The sequence below is a fragment of the Dicentrarchus labrax genome, unplaced genomic scaffold (genome assembly GCF_905237075.1).
Source record: "Dicentrarchus labrax unplaced genomic scaffold, dlabrax2021, whole genome shotgun sequence".
Lineage (NCBI taxonomy): Eukaryota > Metazoa > Chordata > Actinopteri > Moronidae > Dicentrarchus > Dicentrarchus labrax.
Genome location: NW_026136705.1, coordinates 8,979,719 through 9,003,791, shown reverse-complemented (window position 1 = coordinate 9,003,791; position 24,073 = coordinate 8,979,719). Strand labels below are relative to the sequence as shown.

General features: G+C 38.0%; 1 protein-coding gene across 2 annotated transcripts; it reads left to right on the top strand.

Annotated features, from left to right (window-relative positions):
• Nucleotides 1-922: 922 nt before the first annotated feature.
• igsf5a (immunoglobulin superfamily, member 5a) lies at nt 923-13,890 on the top strand. Of its 2 annotated transcripts, none has more exons than XM_051401308.1 (9): nt 923-1,044; nt 1,976-2,057; nt 4,056-4,373; nt 7,409-7,699; nt 8,830-8,949; nt 9,355-9,379; nt 9,500-9,594; nt 9,703-9,752; nt 11,995-13,890. In XM_051401308.1, exons 2-9 carry the CDS (start codon nt 1,991-1,993, stop codon nt 12,088-12,090), a joined length of 1,062 nt encoding a protein of 353 aa, XP_051257268.1. In that variant the 5' UTR covers nt 923-1,044; nt 1,976-1,990; the 3' UTR covers nt 12,091-13,890. The 2 variants fall into 2 exon arrangements, with proteins under 2 accessions (XP_051257268.1, XP_051257267.1); XM_051401307.1 differs by having other exon boundaries at nt 9,497-9,594.
• The last annotated feature ends 10,183 nt before the right edge of the window (nt 13,891-24,073 follow it).

Genomic DNA, 24,073 nt, shown 5'->3' with positions numbered 1-24,073 from the left:
GACCCAATGAAACAGAACAATCAGCAGTGCTGTGTACATGTCACCTTTGTGCTCACTCCATTCTCTTCGTCTGATTTCAAGGGGAATCTGATTGAATCTGGCCTGGTGGCAGGCAGTAAGAATACCAGTAACTATATAGAAATAGCCAGTCTTCTTGCTGATGCTCTGGTTTGTTGATGGAGGCATCTCTATTAAATCACAACCACTTAAAAACTCATATCAGTAGGAATAAATAAGCAACTATATAACTAACTATCTATTAAGAATTTAACACTGAAAAACTGGCTAATCTGCGTCATCAAGACTGTTTGGCTGTGATCAGACAGCTGTCATCAGATTCTGATTGAAATATTGTACAATTCTGATTGGTGCACAGGCCCACATGACATCAACCTTTTATAACTGAGTCTCATAAACTTCATACCAGTGAGATAAGCACAGAGAAAAATTGAAACAATCAACACTTCTACAGAAAAAAATGTGTCTGTGGCCCAACAAATTAATACAAATAAGTATTCAGTACTTGTTGTTTTTTAGTTTATTTTTTTTTATCTTTTGTTCTCTCAACAGCAGTAGGAGTGGACTGTTTATCCCTTATATTATATTATAAAACTGCAATTCATGTTATGAAAGAATAAAGAGAAGACTTTTTGTAACATGACCATGGTGGAAAACATTTACTCCAAAGCATAAAAGACAAAAAGAGACAAATACTTCACCAAGATTATCAGGCAACAAAAGCAGGCTGAAGCTGACGGACTCACAAACAAACAAGGTAACATGAAATTAATCTTCTGATAAGACACAAACGCACCTTTCTGTTCAGCCCCTAGGCAAAAACATCACCGTCACACCCACAACTGAGTGACTGGTTGGGACGTTATTACTGACTGACTGTATACTGAGGTGATAAGAGCTGGGTTTCAATGGCCTGAACCTGAACCTTGCTCCCTGTGAGAGTTTCACAGTCTCAGGTGGAGTCCTGCTGTTTCAGGAAATGAAGCTTTGCTCCAGTCCACACACCACAGCGGGAGCTCTCACACAGTAAGTTTATTTAACTGAAGATGTTGTTACTTCTGAGGAATATTTAGTTACGTAGGCAAAGATTTGACCTGCGATTTATAAAAGTCGCATGTTTTGATATTAACACTAGCCAAGTATGAAAAAGCTATAAAAGTGTAAAGACAGCATGTTCCAAGATGAAACTGTTTGCCTCTGCAGTGAGGAAGTAACACCATGGATGAAACTGGATAATATAGGTTTTCCTATTTTTGTAATATATTTATTTTGCTTGACTGAATGATGGAATGGTTAAAGAACAGAAATAAGCTTGTAGAATTCATTTAAATTACAAAAAATCATTCTACGCAGTGTCAGTGTCTAGAAAAGGAAATGGCTCTCTGTCCAACAATCAAGCTAAGCTGATAGAGGATGTCATCAACATTTTCTTGATGCCCTGTCCTCTGAGAAATTTGGTCTTGTGTTATTTAAATGAAGTTGAACTCCCACTGTAGAGCCTGAATGCCCACTGTGGAATCATTTCCTTTACAGTAAGGTACAAATCCAGTGACATTTTTTCAAGTCAGTTTATTATTATTACTAATTAAGGCATGTAAAATATGTGAAAATCCCTTCTTTTGATTTTGTCAGTTTCCACAGCAGATTTTGTAATCCACCAACAGAAAACAAATGTGTGGGGCTTTTCCTTAACATACTAAATATAGTCCGCATTAAAGGGTTAACTTCTTTTGGCATCTTTTCTTGTACCTATTAAATCATAAAGTCACTTTCACTGACATTAGCCTTCAACATCAAATACTTACTGATTACCCTGGTGTTGGGTACAAATATTATTGGATACAAATATTATTTTAACTTCATGAACCAAATGCACAAGAGCCTTTTCTGAACATTTCTGAACAGGACAAGAGATTTTGCTGCAAAATCTCACAGCTGTCTCTCTTTCATCTTTCAGGATAACAACACTAGCATGGCTGTTTCCTGGAAATCACTGCCTAACCTCCTCTGCATCTGTTTATTACTGTGTGCAACTGGAGGTCAGCATTCATGTTTTAAATACTTGTATATAATAAGTAGGATCCTGCTGAAGTGAACAGAATGTAAAAGAAATATTTGCAATTTGTTGTCTGAATACGAAATATAGATTTCCTCCATTGTGTAAAATGTATACGTTTCATTCTTAATAATAGCAGTTTTAAAAGACCTGTGAGGTAAGTGGTGTGACAAGAGGAATAAATTAAACTTTAATGATCCCTATGGGGAAATGAAAATGCTTAAAACCCTTATATTTACTCGGGATGTAAATGAATCAACTGAAATAACTGCGAGGAAATTCAGATGTTACTTGAGCAGTGCAATGTTAGCAATGTTAGTGCAGGTTAACTTAACATTGTGTCCTTCCTAGTCGTTTGCTTCCCACTTTTCTCTCAACTAATGTTAATGGTTTTTAATTTGCAAATCAAGTCAGAGCTGTGATTGGGAACTCAGGGAGAGTACCTTAAGAGTAACCTTTCTGAACACCACAGCAGGTCAAACATTATCCTTAGTGTTGCCTTGAAGGGAAAAAAAGCTGAAGCAAACCAAACGCTCGCAAATCCAATCTATCATTCTCATCAAAATGCAAACAGTCTTGGTCATTTCAGACACAGCTGACTGTTTGAGAGACAGAAGAATACTTTTCCTTCTGCTTACTCTTAAAGGAGGCAACAATCGCAAGACAACATCCAGGACAACGTTCATGAGCTCTGCCTCAACCTTTGTGCTCGACAAGAGAAGGATTAGTATAGATGAATGTTGTGTTTGAGTTTCAGTCTTGTCAAAAACCAACAAAACAAAACCAGCGTCCTTTGTAATATTTACATGCCTTGGGCAAACTCAAACATGTCTCAAGTACTGATTTGAACAAAGAGCGTTATGTGTGTCCATAACATGAAGGCCTTTTGAATTTATTTTCTCACATTGCATTCCACTGCATTATTTACTAATGGTGTTGCTTAACTTTTGCAATGATGTGACAACCTGCAACGTGCTGCCTATCACACAAAAATCTATGGTAGCCTCCTGACATTTAAAGCAGCAATAATGAACATTAATGATCATTTTTCTGGTGGTAGTGTTTCCACTGCTTTGCTTCATTGATTTTTAGGGGAAGCCGACAGCATTGAAAATAACTATACCATCTACACTGGCTTATAAATGTAGGAAAAGTGGGACGTGAGGCGGGGCCCGAGAGAAAATCTCTGGCATGAGTGTTCTGATTAGAGTTATTAGAGTTTCAGCCCAAAGCTGAGGAACATTTGGCTGATACCACCAAAAGGAACACTTCCCCTTGTCAGCTCAACTCTGACCTCTATTCATCAGTAGCTTTGGCCTTGACCTCTGGATTGGACTTCATTCAGGGAGTCTCTGTGAGGCAGATTTCCAATTAACCAGCCATCTTTCTTTTTAAATTAATCATTTTTTAAGCAATTCCATCCAGTAATTATATACATATGTATATGTATATTAAGTGTACGGATTGTCAAATTCTCAGCACAAACTCGCTCAGGGTAAGTGATGCCAGTTTGTGCATAGTAGGTGCCCAAGTATTAAAATGACTTACATTGTGTGACCAACAGTAAACACACATACAAAGAAAATCACACAATCAAGAACATTTTCCAGCAATTAAATAAACTTTACATGATTTATTTTCACTAAAATAAATTTTATAATATACATGTTTGTGAGACCTAATATTTATATGCAAAACTTACCAGCAAACCTGTGCTTTTACATATAGGCCTAACTCTCAAACTGAACATTGAACGGGCACTGTACATAATAGGGTAGGTGTTGTATGAAGGTAAAAATAAGCCTGACAATATTCAGTCATCGCAACACAAATGACAAAGCTGCTTCAGTCGAGCAGAAATAGCATTTAAACCCAAATAAAATCCTTAAGTGGCAAGATACAAAGTTCTATTCTATGTCCTCTATCATGAATATAGCTTGTCTCTCATTTCTGCCTGACATGTTGTCTCTTTTGTACTCAGTGGTGTCACAAAAGTTCCAGCTGGAACCGCTTAACGCAACAGCGCTAAAAGGCTCTGATGTGCAATTCAACGCCACTGTGGAGGGAGTATGGCAGGTCATGGCCTGGAGTGTCGGAGGGTTGCTGGTCCTCACTGTGTCTTCCACCGGTGACATAACATCCTCATCCCTTAAGCAATATTCTGCCAGATTATGCTCCAGTGGTGACAGCCGGTGTGTGGAGTTCACCATCCATAACGTCACCCGCAGGTACTCCGGCCCAGTCACCTGCACTGTGCAGGGAGAGTATGGCTCAAAGACGGCGCACCTTTCTGTACAAGGTGAGGTCATTAACATCTATCTGGCTGCAGTTGTATATGTGTAATGACTTTGTGCAGTTTGGTGTTGTAAGAGACACATGCTGCTTTGTAGCTGTTGCTTGACCTCTGACCTCACTGTGGATGCAAAAACACAGAAAAGGAAAAGGAGGTGGGTGCCTGGTTAGCTCAGTCGGTAGAGCTGGCGACCCATGTACAGAGCTGCGGCAGTAGCCCAGGGTTTGAATCCGACCTGCGGCCCCTTGATGCGTGCTACCCCCACTCCCTCTACCCACCCTTCCTGTCTATCTTTAGCTGTCTCTATGAAATACAGGCAATAAAAGGCCAAAAAAAAAAAAGGAAGAGGAAGTTCCCTTTAGGGTCTCAGTGATGCTGAGGTGTATGCACACAGCACTCACCCAGACACCAGGGCTCATTGTTAAAACTCAGCTCAATATTTCAGTATTCACACTATAAAAAGGCTCTCAGTAGAGTTGTGAGGGAGGTGTAAGGACTGGGATGTACTCTGGGGGGCAGCAGTGAGCTCCATTCTTCTGTTCCTTCAGCAGCCTCTGGAAATAATAATCTAATGACAAAGAATAGCTGATGACAAAGGGAGACCAAAAACACTTTGAAGCCAGAATGAAATGTATAGTACTACTTTCACAATAAACTTAGTGGATGACAGTATTTTATATGGTTTATCTTTTATGATGTTATATATTCACATATTAACGCACACACACACACACACACACACACACACACACACACACACACACACACACACACACACACACACACACACACACACACACACACACTTGCCTGTCATCCACTGCTGCTAGCATGATATTATGGCCAGTCTAGGGCTCATTATCTCCCCATCACCCTTCAAATGGGAGCTGTGTTACATGGAGAGAACTTTGTTCATTACAGGCAACTTAAAGTGTTCATCCATACTGAAAGCAGATGGAGAACTATGCCGGAAAGAGTGAGGGCAGCCTAATAAAACTTTTACAACCTGTATGACGGTACTGGAATTCAAACAAACATACAGGTGAGCAAAAGAACAAATACAAAAAAGCTCTTTTTCTCATTATTATAATGATAATGAGTATGTCATCTTTTAATGGCTGGATAATCACCACAATGTGTTTTTTAAAGCAGTATGAGTGGAACAATTCAAATAGCTATAAACGTCATTGAAATGTTGATTAAATGATTAACACCATATGATCCCTGGCGTCAAAACCCACCCATAATACACTTTGCCACAAGCCTTTGGATATCACATGCAACTATCGTTCCAAAATCGAGAAAATGATTGGATTTTGATATGAAAATACAAAGAAATTGAGTTATTTGTTTTGCATACATTGTTAAATAGTGGTGCAATATAACTGATGTTTAGCAGATATATAATTCCTTGTTAACTATTTAGTCTATTAGCATGCTAATATCTGCTAATTAGCATTAAACACAAAGTCAGCTGAGGGATGATGAGTATCATGCCAGGATGATGGGGGAAAACCCAGAAACACTGATCACCAAATTTATTACAATAAATCCTGAAGGAAATGTCAATGTCTGAGCCAAATTTCAAGGCAATTCCTCCAATAGTTGTTGAGACATTTCACTCAAACCACATATGTCAACTTGCTGGAGGTGCTAAGAAAAGTCAGGGAATCACCACAGTCATTAGGATTCATTCTCTGGGAACATGTCTGCACGTAATGATGTGTCAATCCACCAGCTAGTTCTTGAGCCAATTTTCTGGATATGTGTAAAGCAGGTTTGGGTGGGTTACTTTAAAAATATAATCCAATACAGTTAGTTTGTTAGTGTATAATCACCTGAAAATAAGAAATGTTGTGTTAAAGGCCCCTTAATCCTACACACTGCTCATTCATTGTAGAGAAGCATCAGACATATGAGCATAGTTGTGCCAATGTGTTATGCACTCTGCAGTTAACAACATCTTGTAATGTCATGAATATGTATGTGACTGCAGGGGTGTGTACAGTTTCGCAAACACTGGCTTGTAAATGTAGGAAAAGTGGGACATGTTTTGACATCAGATGCTCAGAAATGTAGATGTGGGGCCTGAGAGAAAATCTCTGACGGGAGTGTTTTGATTGGAGTTATTAGAGTTACTGCCCAAAGCTGAGGAACATTTGGCTGATACCACCAAAAGGAACACTTCCCCTTGTCAGCTCAACTCTGACCTCTATTCATCAGTAGCTTTGGCCTTGACCTCTGGATTGGACTTCATTCAGGGAGTCTCTGTGAGGCGGATTTCCAATTAACCAGCCATCCTTTTTTTTAAATTAATCTTTTTTTAAGCAAGGGGTACTGAGCACATCCCCAATAAATACTTGTCTCTGTGAGGCAGTTTTCCAATTAACCAGCCTAAACCGAGGCCCCACACAGCAGTATGTAAATATAACCAAATTCTCTATATGCTCCCCCTCCCCCTCGTGCGCAAACAGCTAAACATGACTGTAACCAGAGGGTAATCTCACTCTGGAACATCTGGGCTCCAGTCACTGGCTGTGAATGGATATTGATTATTAAAGTGTTGGAGCCCCATCTAACACTGCTGATTAGGACTTCCATGATTACAGACATATTCTCCTTGCATGTAGTAAAACCTGCAGCCAAAGCTAATAAATCCACTTAATAGACCTGCCAGTTGAGCGCATTGATTGCTTTTCTGCAAGGGTCTGTTAATGAGGGAAACTGATACTGTTTAACAACAAACTAAAGAAAGTTTCATATAAAAGAATACAGGTTTTTGAGATTGTCTCAATATTCTGGCTGATGTCAGGAATGCTGAACGTGAAAATGATCCATGTGTTCCCTTGTATCCATGCTAACACTGCAAACAATAAATAGCAGTATTTAAAGTATTACTTTTATTACTGTTATAATAGTCTTATTATATGTTCTAGAGATCTATAAATATGCATTAATGTAGCTGAGGAATTTCAGTTTATTACAGGCAAACAGTTGTGCTGTATTCCTGACTCAACCTCTCCTCCATCTCTGTCTCTCAGAGAGTGGAACGGTCAACATCATGGAAGGGAACGTGACAGTGATGCAGGACGAGCAGGTGGAGTTCCGGTGCATAACATCTGCTTGGTTCCCCATCCCCACAGTCAGCTGGACCCAGAATGGTCAAGCTGTGAACAGCAACCTGTACAACACAACCAGCATGGTTGATGGGGATTCCTTCAACTCCACCAGTGTCCTGAATTTCCAGGCAGTCAGAAACACCACAGTGGAGTGTTGGGCGACTGTGCCCACGCTAACAAACCCACAATCCAGCTCTGTCTTATTGGTGGTTGGTAAGAAGGCACAAACCCTCCTCCCAGCCTCTCTTCCCTGTACACTTTCAAGTTTGGAAAATACCACTGATTTGTTGCTCAGTTAGTTGCCCATTAAGTGTAGGATATGAAAGTGTTGTTCTTTGGTTGCCCCAGTCTACTGCTATGCTATGGGGGTGCTACCGTCATTACATGCTCACAAAGACAATCGTTACATGTCTATGTTCAGCAGGTGAAATGTCTACCATGTTACTCAGTACAGCTGAGGTCATTAGCTTTGCAAGTTTTTAGTCATAAACCAAGTACTGGAGGGGTCAGTCTGCACCAAAGTCTTGAAGCAAACAAACAACGTAATGGCTTTAACAAACAATTAAATATTACTTTCTCAATGCTGAAAAAGGGGTGACATTTTACTGCTTTGATGTAATTTCTTTTATACCTCTCTATGGCATCACTGTGCATTTCCATGTCTTGGAAATGTCTGAGAATCCACAAATAGACCCTCTCTGCTCTCGACATTAACATATGACCTGTGTAACTGAAGAATAATTGGATAAAATCAGCTTTTAATTGAATAAAAAACCCATTTAACACATACTGTATAGAAATTACATTAACAGCAGCAACCCTGTGAGTGTCTGGTTTCAACCCGAGATGTGCACACAGATAACATAGACAACATGGGAGTGAAAGAGTCCTGCAGCAAAGAAAGCCAATTTTGATGTGTAAGAGAAATATATTTTATTTGGACACAGTCTGGATGGGCATGGTATGTTAATGATAAAGGGTTATGGCTTTTATTTAAGCAGCACCGTTTCTGCTACTACAAACCAAAGTATGGCTCATATGTTAAATTAGTTTTTTCTCTCATTTAGCATTCTCTATTCAGGCTGTAATGATGCTATAATGATCCTTCTCCATAAATTTCACATCTAAACAAAATGTGTCAGAGAAAATAGAAATGTATGTGCTACATATGTTGGTGCTTCCAGTGTTTTCACTGTACAGTGTGTTCTAATAACATAACTGAAGTGAATATTGTGCTTCTGTTGTTGTATTGTTTGTGTTAGGTATATCTAGCGGACAGTTCATTTTACAATAAGAAGCTCTTTTGAGTTTCCCATTCTTAATTCTGGTCTTTCCTGTAAAAGTTCCCAAGCCTCCTGACTGGACTGTGCTGATAGCTGTGGTCGTGTCTTTTACAAGTTTTGCTCTGCTGGTTTTGCTCATCATCGGAATCATCTTCTGCTACAAACGCAGGAAAGAAAAACGTAAGCCCCTCATTATAGCAGTCTAACACAATTTACACCTCTTAAAGATTAATTTATAGTTAATTCTGGCTCTATTTACAAGTACTTAAAGCAAACCACTTACATAGGCCTCAGAAAATTGCTTCATTAAAGTAGCTACGAGGAACTATTTTTGTTGATTCTTGACAAACGCTGTTGTGTTTCTATCGCCTCATTTTAGCTGAATTTGAGGGAAATCCAACCGAATCTGACCCAGTGGCAGACATTAAGAATAAATATATAGAAATAGTTAATCTTCTCACGAATGGTCTTGTGTGTTTATGTAGGTCATATAGAAGCATCAGCATTCAATTGAGACTGACTGATAACCACCTAAAAACTCCTTGTAGTACATTAACTAATTTGTTATCTCACAATCCCCTCCAGAACGCAACTACCAAGATGAAATGAGGTAAGAAATTAGGAGTATTTTATTACTACGTCTTCATTCTTCCTCTACAACAGCATGTCCTTCCACATGTTTCTACACACAGTAAAATTCTCTGTTGTTATTTATGTTTGTTTGCAGCAGGAGAGTGAGGACACAGAGCCAGATAAGTGGTGTCAGTGCAGCTGGACAGAGACAGGGTCAAGTGAACACAGGATATGTACCAGACGGTCAAACAAGTAAGACTGATAAGGGCACGTACACAAACACTCACAAGCTTTAAATGAATCCTCTATCCCTGCTGTACCTCGCCAGTATCTACCTGTGACTCTTCTTTCTGTCCACAGGTGTCACTGACAGTGGCTTTTCCCAGATAAATGGCTCCAATACGTTTGAGGTAGGATTATGATGTTCAGTAAAATGTTAGCATGCAGTGGTGTGCTTGGACACTTTTAGGTCATGGGAGTGAGATTAAAAAGGCACCTCTGTGACAGAGATAATGTGTTTTTTGGACATGATATTTCAGGGAAGATAACAAAGAGCAAAGATGTGTCACAACGGCCTTCTTCCGTGCCTTTTTGGCCAGGGACTGTACACAAATAATTAGCAGGAGAGCAGAGAAAGGTGTTTTTATTCCTTAACACCACACATTTATATTTGAGTACTTTTCATTCATGGAAAAACATAATACATCGGGCCCCCGCCCTGTGTTCTAAACAGTGACATGTAAGTCTTGCATATTTAGTTGACCCAAAATGGACCAGCAGTATTTGAACATTGTCACTTAACTGCTGCTTGACTTCAAGGAGTAAGAATCATTATGAAATGAACTTTAGCGACAGAAGAGGTGCAGGTTTCACAACCAAAATAGTGAGGCAACTAGGTAATTAGGTATGCATTTAGACAGTATTCCATTATTCCTTAGGGTTAGCTAACCCTAACTTACTTCCTTATTGCTTTTGCCATCCTAATTTAATCTTGTGGAGCACTACTGAACAGTGATGGGAATCACGGCGTTATCTTTTTTCAGTAACGAGTAATCTAATTGATTACTCTTCCCATCTTAATAACGCTGTTACCGTTACTGCCAAACAATGCGGCGCGTTAGTATAATTGAAGCAGTTTTTTTTATCAGACCAACTAGATCTCTGAGCCGAGAGGCAAAGACTGTTTTTACTGTTCTTCCTTGGTTAGTGGGCAGTGCACGAGACAAGCGCACAAATGCTGATGATTGGCTGAGGTTGAGTAAAATTTCATGGTAAGCCAATCAGAGGTAGAGTTTGGCGGGTGTTCGAAAGCACACATAGTCGGACACACAACGAACAACACAAGCCAGTCAGTCAACGAGAGACAGGTATGGCGAGTCCAAATAATCCAAAAGTAGCCTTCTCTAAATGGAAGTAGAGCCATTACTTTTCCCTCCAAGAAATGAAAGGAACGAATGTAATGGTGAAATGCACATTATGCTATTATTATTATGTTAGATTGAAAGCACCTCATATTGTTACACTGTTCTACTTTTTCGAGGAAGAAAATACTTGAAGTACAGTATATCTACCAATTGTCTGAAGTTTTTTTTGTTTTATTTGCACTACAAAGAGTGTATATATTTGTTATTTATTTTTGGTGTAGTGCTTAACAAGCATAATTGAATTTTGCCCAGTTGTGGCCTGTTGAGGGGCAATAAATATCAAAAGTTCCAAAACATCTATTGTGTTATTTGTATCGATCCACTATATAAACATAATATCTACATACATGGCATTTGATTGGAGGCTAGTCTCAACTAATTTAGTTAATTTTTGAAAGAAGTAACTAGTAACTCTAACTAATTACTTTTTAAAAGTAACTTGCCCAACACTGCTACTGAATGATGTGCAACAGTGGGTATACCCAGAGCTGACTGAAGAATAACTGCCTGTAGAGCAACATGGCTAAAAATCTTTTGATGTGTCATTTGAAAAGAGCACACAAAAAGCACTGTAGGACACACTTCTAAACCTGTCACTGTATACATTTCAGTCATAACATATACACAAAACAAAACACACAAGTATAAATCAAAAAGTTATCATTCCTCTAGCTCACACTGTCTAATGCGTCTAGAGTACACGAGAGGTGGTGATTTATATAGATCACTGTGCATGGCTCTTACAAATGAAATGAAGAAATTACCACTTGTGAATTTATTATCTTCATAAAGATGCTAATCATGTGTCATTTATCAGCCTTAGCACATGTGGATAATTCATTGGTTGATCATTTAACTAATTAAAGTAATGAATGAGGTGCCTCTTAAACAAATACATTATTCAAGTCCACAATTACTGCCTCGTAATTCCAAGATGATTGCCTTTTCAGTGGGGCAATATAGTCAGAGTTTATGTGTTATTTTGATTTGAAAAAGCACAGAGGGAAAGCCTGGAAAATGACTCTACATTGTTGTAACATTAATATATTTATTTTACATAGCGCTTTAAAAAAACACACTTTTCATGGCAACAAAAAGACAGTAACAAAAACAGCAAAGGCAATATCAGTATATAATTAACTACTACAACAACTATAAAGAGCAAATCTTTGAGAAGCAAATTCGATGCATTATTAATGTCACATTTGTTTTGCTTTTCATTTTTTAGATGCCTAATGCTGTGAACAGTAACCACGCAGGAAATGCCTACATTACTGTGGATGAATCAGGAGTCAGGAAACACAGACATGTCACTATTGTGTAAGGACAGACAGAGGACCAAGAAGTCTGGAACTGTTTGAGTTTTGGGACAAACTTGCACAGTACCTTGAAGTCTTACTGTGGTTTCTAAAGACTGGAGAAATATAGGCAGGAGGACTGAGTCTGCCGGGAACAAAGGCTGATGTACTGCAGGGATGTCGAGGCTGTTGGCAGATGAGACATATATATGGGCCGTGCATGTGGTTCACTGCCTATCTAAAGCTGGATCAGCAGCTGTTAACAATTTGTGTTATTTCTGAATGTGTGTTTTCAGTGCTACAGTAAAGACTTAGTGCTATACATATATACTGGAGCTGTAACTGAGGCTTTACCAGCACAGACTCTCACATGCTAGACTAACAGCACAGAGACTATATTTTTATTGAATGACTTTATCTAGAGCTATATATTTTTATTGAGGCATGATATCATTTTAATTAAATATTCAAGAGGGACCATCTTAAATTTGTGCTCTGTAAATGTATTTAATCCTCCTTAAATGATGTCTGTCTGTTGTCACCTCCACTCAAAAATATGTTGTTCTTCTTGTTCCTACAGTATGATGTTTGAATGATGTATATGCAGATTTTGACACTAGAAGGATGTTTTCACATCCATCTGATGAAATATCCAATAGTCCAATATGCAGCTTATGCAGTGTGACATAGAAACTTGAAGCCACCAGTGCACATCCACTGAGAATGGACTTTACAATGAAGTAGGAGACATCTTGTGTCCAGCAGCAAAACTTTAGAAATGAACAACATTTGCATATTCAGAGATTCTGGAAGTTTTAATGAGGCAGAAGGAGTATAAAGAATCCTTTTATTACATTTTATTACTATTACTATTGTTATTATTATTATTATTATTATTATTATTATTATTATTATTATTATTATTATTATTATCATTGTTATTATTATGTTGCACTGGACACAGCAGGATTGGCTTCCTTTTAGTGCCTTTTTGAACTAAGACTTACGGTCAACATCTCATCAGTTACAGATGTATTTTCTGGATAGCTACACTTTCTGGTGAAAAGGGAATGGGTAGATGGATAATGCATTGGAGAGTGACAAGAACATTAAACTGAAATCCAATTTTTGGATTTCTGTTTTGGTTGATCCTCTGCTCCCCTTACATTTCAACAGGATCCTTAGACCCTACTGAGATGGAGCAGATATTGAATCTGTCTATCAAATCGAGTGAAATGTTTCACACTGACTCACACCACCAAAAAATAATTTTTCACAAAGGAAATGTAGCTTCTTTTATTGCATACATACATACGTCTGAAATGAACTTGCACTGATGACCTGATATTATAATTGTGGTTGGTTAGTGCCACCAGCAGATCAAGTAGAAAACATTCTTCTGGAATATTTCGGCTCTGATCAGTGGAAAGAAATATAACAGTTTAGAGTGGAAACAGCGTTCCGACTTGAATTAAGTTCTGGACAAAAAAAAGTCAGCTTAAAGTCCACATGAAATGGAAATCAGAGTGAATTCCTCATATTTATATTTATATTTATGGAGGACTTTGTGAGGGTAGCAGTAACCAATAGCACATAATGTTCCCCTCAGTCATGCAGCTATGGCAGCCCAATTAGCTGACTCTCCCGGGACTGGCCGGTCCCGGTGAACAGTGCGGCCAGACGAGGACAGTTTGATGACGGGGAATAAAGTACTAAAGTGTGTCTTGGATGTTTTTCTTTTCAGATTTTCCTCTAATCTTGAATGATTTTCCCTGAATAACTTTATTCTTTAAAACTCTAAAATATTAAAATAACATAAAACACTGGTCAGAACTGGAAGATTTATGCAGCCAGTAATGCAGGGTCAGATAAAAACACTGCTTCAGTTTAGGAGATCACAAGCCAAAAGGTTTGGAATCACTGATGTAGCACACTCCAGCATATCTACTATGGAATTGCATTCTAATGCACCTCAGTAGTTCGGATTCAGTCTGACCACCTCAGCATGGTTTTTGCGCCACTGAGGCAGCTGAACTCAGATGACCTTTACTTGGCGAGGAAACAAATTAAACCGGACTTGTTGGCCAAGATGCACCAGTAGGGAGTGGAACTCCCCCTAGTTGAGCTTTTTAGGATCAGATTCAAGCCAGGGTTGGCATTTCTTACTGTGGATCAATTAGGTGATAACATGATGTTCACTGTGCTGTGGCAGAGTTCCACAGTATCAGACCCAGCTAATTAGGGGTTTAATTGAATTCATGATTGGATTTAATGTGACCTTTTTCTAAATAGTCACTGCAAGTCTGAGTGGAGATTTGGAGGGTCTGCCTCTGGGTTATAAGCTTGTAAATGAATGCTTCAGCATACACAAGTTGTTGAAGCCATGGGGCTTCTGTTTGAGCAGTCAGCAGATTCATGATTTTCCTCAGTTCCCGGAAAAGATCACGCAGCGAAAAGGTTCAATCATTCTGACCGTCTTTTTGCCCAAGGCTCACCAAGAGACATGAACACTGAAGGTTCCCAGTGAAACAAGAATCAGTTTAATTGTATTATAATTGTATTCATCAGAAGTTATCCAATTAGAAGAATGACTAACCAACAAATCATCAGCATTGTGAACAAAATGTTTTTAAGGTCAATATAGATTATTATAGTATGTTGATGTGGCTAACTTGTTAACAAACACATGCTTATTTATCAAGATACAGAGCAACTATAAAATGTATTTGGACTTTGTTTCTGGCCACCTGGTTAATGTAAGTCCAATATTCTCCACCTACTCCTGAGAAAAATATCTGGCTCTTCAGCTGAAAAATGCTCAACATTGATCAACAGGTGATGGTGAAGCAAACATGTTGTGGGCTGGAATACCACAATACGAACTACACGCTGAAATGCTTCATGGAGCTGAGAGGAATAACTCTGTGGGTTTGTCAAAATAAATGTACATCCATTTCCATATATGTAGACATTTTATCTATTGTTGTTATAAAAAGACTGACTGATATTATCGTCCGATATTAGCCTATTGTAGACATATCGGTATTGACATATATGTTATCTGATATGCACAGATAAAAAAAAATAATTTAAACTGGTATCTAATGCAAAAAATAAAAATACAAATGCTTGCAATATCATTGGTGTCACTGCAAAGTTTATCCAGCAGAGTGCGCTGTGATTTACAGTACTGTGGCAAACAGCACCGAGTAAGAGAGAAGAGGCAGCTCTCAGTCAACTAGAATTTGTTGACAATGTATATGTTAAATTATTATTATTATTATTAACATCTTAAAGAATATTTAACTTAAATATAATATTACGATTATTTAATAAAGTAATTTGTGAAAGAAAGCAGCTGTCTGAGTACATATCAGTGCGCAATCCAAATAGAAAAGTAGTTTATTTTCATTCCAGCTAACAAGTTCACTATATCAGCTGTCATATTGGTAATTGGCTAATTTTTACCAGTGATCGTATCAGTGTCAAAAATCCCATATTGATCAGGCTCTAGCAGCTTTAAATTACAGCATGATCTACAATATATACTTTACAGAGCCAGCTGCTACTAAAGCAACCCAGACTTGAATAAGTGGCAGAAAATGCAGGGACTTATCGCCATACAGTGTGCAGTTCTGCACACATGTCCACTGTAAGCATACTGTCATTCAGTTTTGCGTCTCCATGTCTGGACCAATGATGGGAGTGATGCACAATAGAGTGCCACTGTGTCAGCCTGACATGCTGACAGAGTGTCTTGACGGGGAGTGAGCCTGCCGTAAGAACCCTTCATGTCTGGGAAACCCAACACTAAATGCGATTACCTGGTCTGTTTGTTTCCATATTGGAAATCACATTATGTTCGCTTCCATTTAGGTTCTTTTACAGTACATGGGATAAATTGCATATGAAAGAAGATCCTCTTTTTATTTCCTCTTCTAAGAGACTAACATTGTTCAATATTATTTTAGTTAACTATTCAGGTTTGCTGTGAAGTAGCCGTAACTTATTTTGTCTTGCAATTTACAGCATTACAGCTCCTAAATATAGATATACTTACTTAAGCAGCAGGCTGGCAGTAGCTGAAAGAGTTAATGAATAGAACTAATAAAATTAATGAATAGAGCTGTGGTAATGACTATTGATAAGCCATATATAGTGTGGCTTGTCAAGACATGCTGGCTTTCAGGGCCCTTCCCTAAGCAGTTTTACCATTACATAAGGAATGTCTAGCAAATTAATCTCCCAAAGCAGACTTCAATCATCAAATTGGCTCTGTGCAGGGAGCTGGGATGGCACACATGCCTCCTGCTGGCATAAGCCACAGGCTGGCAGAACATAATGGAAAGTAAAGTGCTGTATATTGACCAGACAGGCTTGAATTGTGAAACAGTGGCAGCTGCTGATGATTTTCTGTAAGTAAAAGCTGCAATATAGCACCTTCATAATCAGCTTCAGGTTGATGATTAGAAGTTGTTGTGGATAGATTTCAACTTTCTTAGCTGCACAAGGATTTGTCTCAGGGGGCATGGATTGGATGTTGCATTGGTGACATGTTAACAATAACCATAGTTTGATATATAATCAGGAGTGTGTGTGTGTGTGTGTGTGTGTGTGTGTGCGCACGTGTGTGTTCTTTTGTTTCCAGGTGGAAGTTACTGCATCATGCTGTGAGGTTGTGCTGACTTATCATATTAGCAATGCAAATGGGACTGATTTAGACCTTACCTCATACAGTATGATGCACTAATCAAAACTGTCATAAGAACTGTTGAAAGATGCGTCTTCAGAGAAACAGTACCAAAAATAGCAGGCCTTAAGGTAGCAGCTATTATCTATAAATGCCTCAGCAACATTGTGAGAGCCAGAGTGAAGCTGGGTGACCGTCAGACTGAGGCAGAGACAGGGAGAGACTTGTCATGCATCTAGTAATGGATAACCCTGCAACTTAGCTTGCAAAGAGAGAACACAGAGTGCTCGCTTTGTCAGATCGTCAATATGTCTTCAGGAGATGGAGGCAGAGTAGGTTTGGAGTTTAGAAAGAGTTTGCAGATTTGATCCCTGTAAAAGCCAATACGTTCATCAACTTCTGCGCCGTGGCTACACTCCAACTCGCTACACATTGTAGCACTCACAAAATAAGAACACATTTCCCATGAAACCTGCTGCAGATTAGAAGAGGTTATGTAGAAAATTGTTTGAATCTATTTTCAAGAAGGTGCCCAATCATACAGTAACTGTGATGATGATTGAACTTGAGTCCTCAGTGCCAAGGATGTGCACAACGTCAGGCTAAAGTTGCCGGACCAACAGCCCATTTGCTACTTTATCCAATAATTGCTCAAGTTAGACCAAATTAAAATCTGCACATCATCCAAATTTATTTTGTGATAAGCATTTGTCCTTGGGTCACAGAGATGGGGGGCCCTGAACTGTAAAAAACAAACAAAATGCACTATGCTCCTTGTCATGTCACAGTGTAGAATCCAAACTGTAGCTGTTGTGTGGCTCTGGGTCAGTAAAGCTGTGGAAATGATCAACAACAAATGGTATAACCAATGTACGGAGCCCCTAAAGGGACATGGGGCAAAAAATAAAAAATAATTGTTTCTCGTGCTCACCAGATGCAGGCGCAGCCTTCAGCCTGACACTCGTTTGTCCTCCTTTTGAGAAAATAACAAAAAAGGTCACCTTTTGACACATTACCTTGTTAGCTTAATACTTATTGGCTAAAAATGTGTGTCAAAATAAGTAATTTCATTGGTTACATTCATTTTGATATTCAAATGAGCCATGTGTTGATTTGCCACAGTTGCTACCACCAGGCTGTCAATCAAGCTCTCAGCAATGTAAGGTTAGCTAACGTCGGTTGTTGGTTCTACTACTATGGACTTTTATTGTTGAATTTCTCCAAATTATAGAATATAATAATTATTAAATATAATATATTCTCAGCATTATAGTAATTGCGGAGAAACAGCGTATTCACTTCCGGTTTTCAAAATAAAGGTATTAAGAACAATTCGAACCTACATTTAAAATAAAATATGTTACATTAAAGTGTTTCATGGGACAATGATGAATAAAAAACATACTTAATATCAAGCATTTTTACTGCACCAATTTGGAGAAATTCAACAATAAAAGTCCATATTTGTACAACCAACAACCTACATTAGCTAACTTTACATTCTCTGTAGCTGAGAGCTTGATTTACTGCCTGGTGGTAGCAACTGCTGTGAGCTGTGTTGTGGGAATCAACACATATCTCATTTGAATATTAAAATTAGCCATGTGTTGATAGGTCATAACAGAAAATGTAACCAATGAAATTACTTATTTTGACACACATTTTTAGCCAATAAGTATTAAACTAACAAGGAAATGTGTCAAAAGACGGACCTTTTCTGTTATTTTCTCAAAAGGAGGACAAATGAGTGTCCGGCTTGCCTGTATCTCGTGAGCACCAGAAATTATCTCATGAGCAGGAGAAACGTTTCCTTTTTTTTTTTTTTCGGGTCCCTTTAGGGGCTCCGTACCAATGGGATGCCATGTGAATAAAAATCTCCACATGCACTGCAAAATAGAAATCTCAACGTAAAAAAGCCTGGCTTCTGGGAAATGAGTCTTATTCTTTATTTAAGACAACTTCTCAGTTTAAGAGAAATTTGTCTTTTTGTTTAGTTTTTCTGGGGTCATTTCATAGCATTCTTGCTAAATATAAGAATGCATCTGGTGTCTTAATATAAGATGAAGTTACTTATTTGTCTTATGCTGTTTAAATAAATTATGTCTTATTGTAAACAATTTTTTAAATTATTAATCTGAGATTAAGGTACACATTCTAAATTCAGCTCAATAAAGTGACCAAAATACTACAATAAACTCTATCTTAAATAATGTTGCTTGTAATAAGAAAAACTTGCTTAAATTGTTTGTAATGGGCTTAAAACTAGAAAAAACTCTCTTTCAGTTCAAGAAATTTATCCAAGCAAGAAAATGTGATTATATTTAAGAATATTTGAAGAAGGGCTGTTTTTGCAGTGTGCTTCCAAACAATGCACAGGTTGTCAATGTAGTTGCCTATCTACCCTGACTCATTACAGTAGATCCCTATCAGCTTTGCACTGCCCACTTGTTTACATCATTGTTTGGTATTCCTCTCTAGCGCAGCTCTTTTAATGCTCAGCTCCGATCAATGAGCTGCAAATGAAATTGAAGTAGTCCTGTGATTGCCTGTGATTCTTGCCAGCAGCAATAATGACTCAGTGTGCACACAGACCTGTATATTTGTGTTTACCATTATTGTGTTCCCAATGCAGCAAAAATAAATATCAACCTGGTCCTAGATCTCCGAATCTCTATGGAAGTCGGGAATGGCATGCTTGCAATTATTTTTTTCACGCTGTTATCGAGACCACGAGTTAATTTATCTAACTATCAACAAAAAAAAGGCATGTTTCAAGTTAACAAGCTAATTTATCAAGAGAAAATGACTCGTGTTCTTAAGATAACAAGATGCTCATGGAGAACTTGAAAATGATCATGATTAAAATTACCATTACTGGCCGGGAGGATTCATAACTCAGCTTAAAATAATGTACATCTGAGAGTTTTATATATATACATTTATATGGAAACGTATTGCATTCACTTGAAAATGTCTTTTTTGGTTTGTTTTTCTGAGTAATTATTTCTGTTTTTCTGAGTAGTTTTTTTTTTTGTTTGTTTTTCAGAGTAATTTTTTTTTCTGTTTTTCAGAGTAATTTATTTTTATGGTTAGTTTTTCGGAGTAATTTTTTTCAGATTTTCAGATTTTTTTTTTTTCAGATTTTCTGACTATTTTTTTTCTGAGTTAAGAGAGCATTTGAATCAACAGATGCATTCATTCCTCTATTTAGAGCTCGATTTAACGGAAACAAACATAACCGGCTTGTTTAGTTCAATCAAGTTTTACTTTGATCTGGGTTTAAGACACTAGGAGATAGTCCTGTCTTTACGTCATATAGATGGTATTATCATTAGTTTGTCGACTCTACGCAGGCAGAGGACTTTGCGTTTGTTCAGAAGGAAAGCCCATTCAGATCAGCTAGACATAGCAATATATACATAGCTATATTGACCTGGTACGGTAGATAGTTGAAGATGGGCATGTATGTGCAGGCAGCAGTCACCATAGGTCCATGGGAGTCACTTGCAGGTTGGAGGTTCTCGCGGGAGTTCGAAGTATCTCGATAATTCAGAAAAAAAATTTACTCCGAAAAAGAGAAAAAAATTACTCCGTAAAACAGGAAAAGAATTACTCAGAAAAAGTGGAAAAAAAAATTTGTCAGAAAAACAGAAAAAATTATTCAAAAAAACAAACCAAAAAATAAATTTAAATGAGTTTTTTTTTTTTTTTTTTTTCAAGTGAATGCAATACATTTCTGTAAATTTAAGATATGAATTTTCTGGCAATATGAAGCAGCATGACAAAATATATCGAGAGAAAACTGAGATTTATCAAATTAGCTCAAAGATCTCCTGCAGTGTCTAGAATTTTTCATGCACTTTTACCTGGGCCATTGATAGTATATATAATGGACAGAGCTTCTGGGTCTGTGACGAAACCGATTCAGAAGTGTCTTAAAACCTGCATTCTATCTAATGGCCAGCAGGGTGAGCTCCATTGGCTGCAATAAAAAACGATACCATGGACTCTTATACAAAATGACCGGACTTCTCCCCTGATTTATTTGCTCAGTAAACAGTTTCCTGTTGAGTCTCTAGTTCCATGTCTTCGTCCATACAGCATGTTCATTTAGTAAATGATGGTCCCATTTAGAATAAAATATGCTATGCTTGGGTGTGGCTACCTTGTGATTGACAGGTCATTCTCAGTGAGTCCAGTCAGCTCAATGCACCAAACTCAGATCAAGCTGTTAAACTAGGCAGTGCTGATCAGATATGAATCCAGATTCTGTTACTGCACTGATTTCTCTCCTAAAATCCTTTCATGAAAATATTTTGGTTGACTGTTTAGCTGTAATATGAGATTGTGTGTTACCAGGTGAGCTGCCATTGTTTCCCGTTACGGACTAGTCGAAACTGTGCAGCCAATGAGCAGTGCGTCACCTCCACTGGCTCCATCTAACTGTCATGGTGACGACCATAATGCCGAACTTGAGGCTTCAAAACTCCACAAACCAATGGGTGACATCACGATAGGTTCATACTGTGCTGGCTCATTTTGGCCAGGATGAAGATAAATATTAGCTGGCACGGTGTATGTCATTCCTCCATGCATTGTCCATTATGTTGGACTAATGCTACATCTATAATACGCCATCAATGCATGCTGGCATGGCACTCCTGATCCCTTACAAACATTGTAAGGACACAGTGGGAACGCAATTTTTTTAACAGAATAATAACTCATAGAGCTTTTTTTTTAACTGCCCATACCTCTTTTTCAATTACATGAAAACAGCTAATTTAATATCAGGCTGACTACATACTGTATAGATGGATTACAAAATGAATTTGTTCCCAGAAACAACAAGTTGAATTCCTTAATCCTTAAGTCAGTTCCAATTTATGTTTCTAAAAAAAACATCATTTTCTGCATTTAATCATCCTTTAGAATGGGAAATTACATCTCTCTACAATGGACACATTTTTTCCTTAAGATCGAGGATTGGACAATCTTGATCCTTATTCCATGACATGATTGTGTATTTGGTCCATCAAGCACAAAAGATGCATTCAAGAAACTTAAAGTCAGTCTATTTTTTTAAATTCAATGCAGTATCATGACTCACAAAAACTATAAAACCTGCGACAATAGATTTTCTTGGCCACTTGGGGGCAGCAGAAACTGTCTGAATACAACATTGACATATTGTCACCTTATTATGAACTTGAATGTAAAGATACATGGTCAATTGTCATGTACAGGTTTTCTGCAGAAGTCACAATGTGCATCCTTCAGTTTAACTTATGCACCTTTTGTGAACTGCATGCATTTATGTTGATATGGCAAACTTTTTTGCATAAGGTTTCCTATTTACACATTGAGCAGGCACAACAACATTAGCATTCATTTGGAGTTGGGTTTCTGGCCAGCTGATACATTTCAATTCAATTCAATTCAATTTTATATGTATAGCGTCAATTCATAACAGAAGTTATCTCAGGGGGTGCCGGGTTCACTCAGTGGGTAGAGCTGTAGACCCATGTACCTGAGTCCTTGCTGCAGCGGCCCAGGGTTTGAATCTGACCTGCAGCCCTTTGCTGCGTGTCATCCCCTCTCTCTGTCTATCTTCAGCTGTCTCTATCATAAAGGCAATAAAAAGCCCCCAAAAATACTTAACAAAAAAATAAATAAAAAATCTCAGGACACTTTTCAAATAGAGCAGGTCTAGTCCAAACTCCTTATAACATTATACATTTAAGTCCAATATTCACTCTCCTCTTAGGCCTCTTTTTCTCTACTTATCCCTGAGAAAAATATGAATCCTTAGTGGGCATTGAGACATGATGTACAATCCAGGATGCAAATTTTAAGTCTAAGGTCCCAGATCCTCCACTATATTCACCAGGTATGAAGACAACTGAAAATGCTACGGGAAATGAAAACAATGAGCTGAAAGAAGCTAGTTGGAGGAGAGCTAGCTCTCTAGCCATAGAGCTTAAGAGAACTGCAGAGTCGGATGATGATTCTCTGCACTTATCAGTATGAGTAACATTTTTCACATTCAAAAGATTCATCGTCATTCTAAAAATATGGATAATAGGCTTTAAATATCCAGGTAACACACTTCTCAGTGATAAACTGTGAATCACAAAAAATATAGATGTCCCTCTGCAATTCAACAGAGCAAAGATGAATTAAAACATTATCAGTAGGTTCCTGTATGGCACGCAGACACTATATATATATATATATGAATGTTTGTCCATCCAGTAATCCTGCAGCTTTTCTCCTCTTTAAAGCATTACACAAAAAGACCCTGCAGCTTCAAATAGAAAAATACATTTCTTCTAGACATGCTTTTGACCAGCAATGAGTTAAAAGACTTAAAACCAAAATAAACAAAATATTATAACTTTATATATTTATAATATAATATTTTCTTTTTCCATTTTTGCAGTGGAAACTGAGTATGCTTCAAAAGCATTTCCTGCATTTCTTCTACACACTGCCGTGCTGCAGCTCCATAGACTAATGGAATACTAATTAGAGAATATTATGAGGGATTTCTGAACAACATGGATCATGTGAAAAACGATAAATGGGACTTATTTATTAAATTCTACAATAAAGATGTGAGCTCCTAAGTTAACTACACTTGGGTGCTACTAAAGACTTGAGCCTTAATTCAAGTAGCCGATGAGGTTCTGTGTCTATGGGCGATCCACAGAAATCAATGCTCAGAGTGACGGGTGATCAATTAGTCCCCAAACGCGGATCCTGGGGGACACTGGCTCTGTTGGATCTCTAAGCAGCTGAGTGCTCTGATTAAAATGTGACAGATTTAGAATGTGCCAAACTCAGCCTGATTAATGACTGTTCACACACACAAACACACACACACACACACACACACACACACACACACACACACACACACACACACACACACAATAACTGTAGCAGCGATCATTGGGAGGAGCACCATAGTTTCAGTGACAGATGAGATATTTGTTTTAGTTTAAAGATGCCCACAAATGACCTCATATTGATGTCATTATTGCACTTTATGTCCTTCTCATACAGTTTTGACAGATGTTCTTTCAGCATACTGTTTATAATGTGCTTGCCAGCATTGGCTGTTCTTTAATGCAGTGCAAAATAGCAAATATGTTCAGGTCCAGGACAATCCAGAATAGGCCACTTGGTTATTATTTTGTTTGTGTTTAGATAAAAGGGTGTGCCTCAGGTTTTAGCTAACACTGTTTGTGCATCCCTTAAATGTATCTAATGGGTATAATAGGGCATAATTATCAATAAAGACTATAACTGACAAT

Coding starts and splice junctions, on each gene's coding strand:
- igsf5a (XM_051401307.1), top strand. CDS start 1,991: ATGGCTGTTTCCTGGAAATCACTGCCTAACCTCCTCTGCATCTGTTTA. Junction 9,380..9,496: donor AACTACCAAGATGAAATGAG/GTAAGAAATTAG, acceptor GTTTGTTTGCAG/CAGGAGAGTGAGGACACAGA. Junction 9,595..9,702: donor TGTACCAGACGGTCAAACAA/GTAAGACTGATA, acceptor TTCTGTCCACAG/GTGTCACTGACAGTGGCTTT.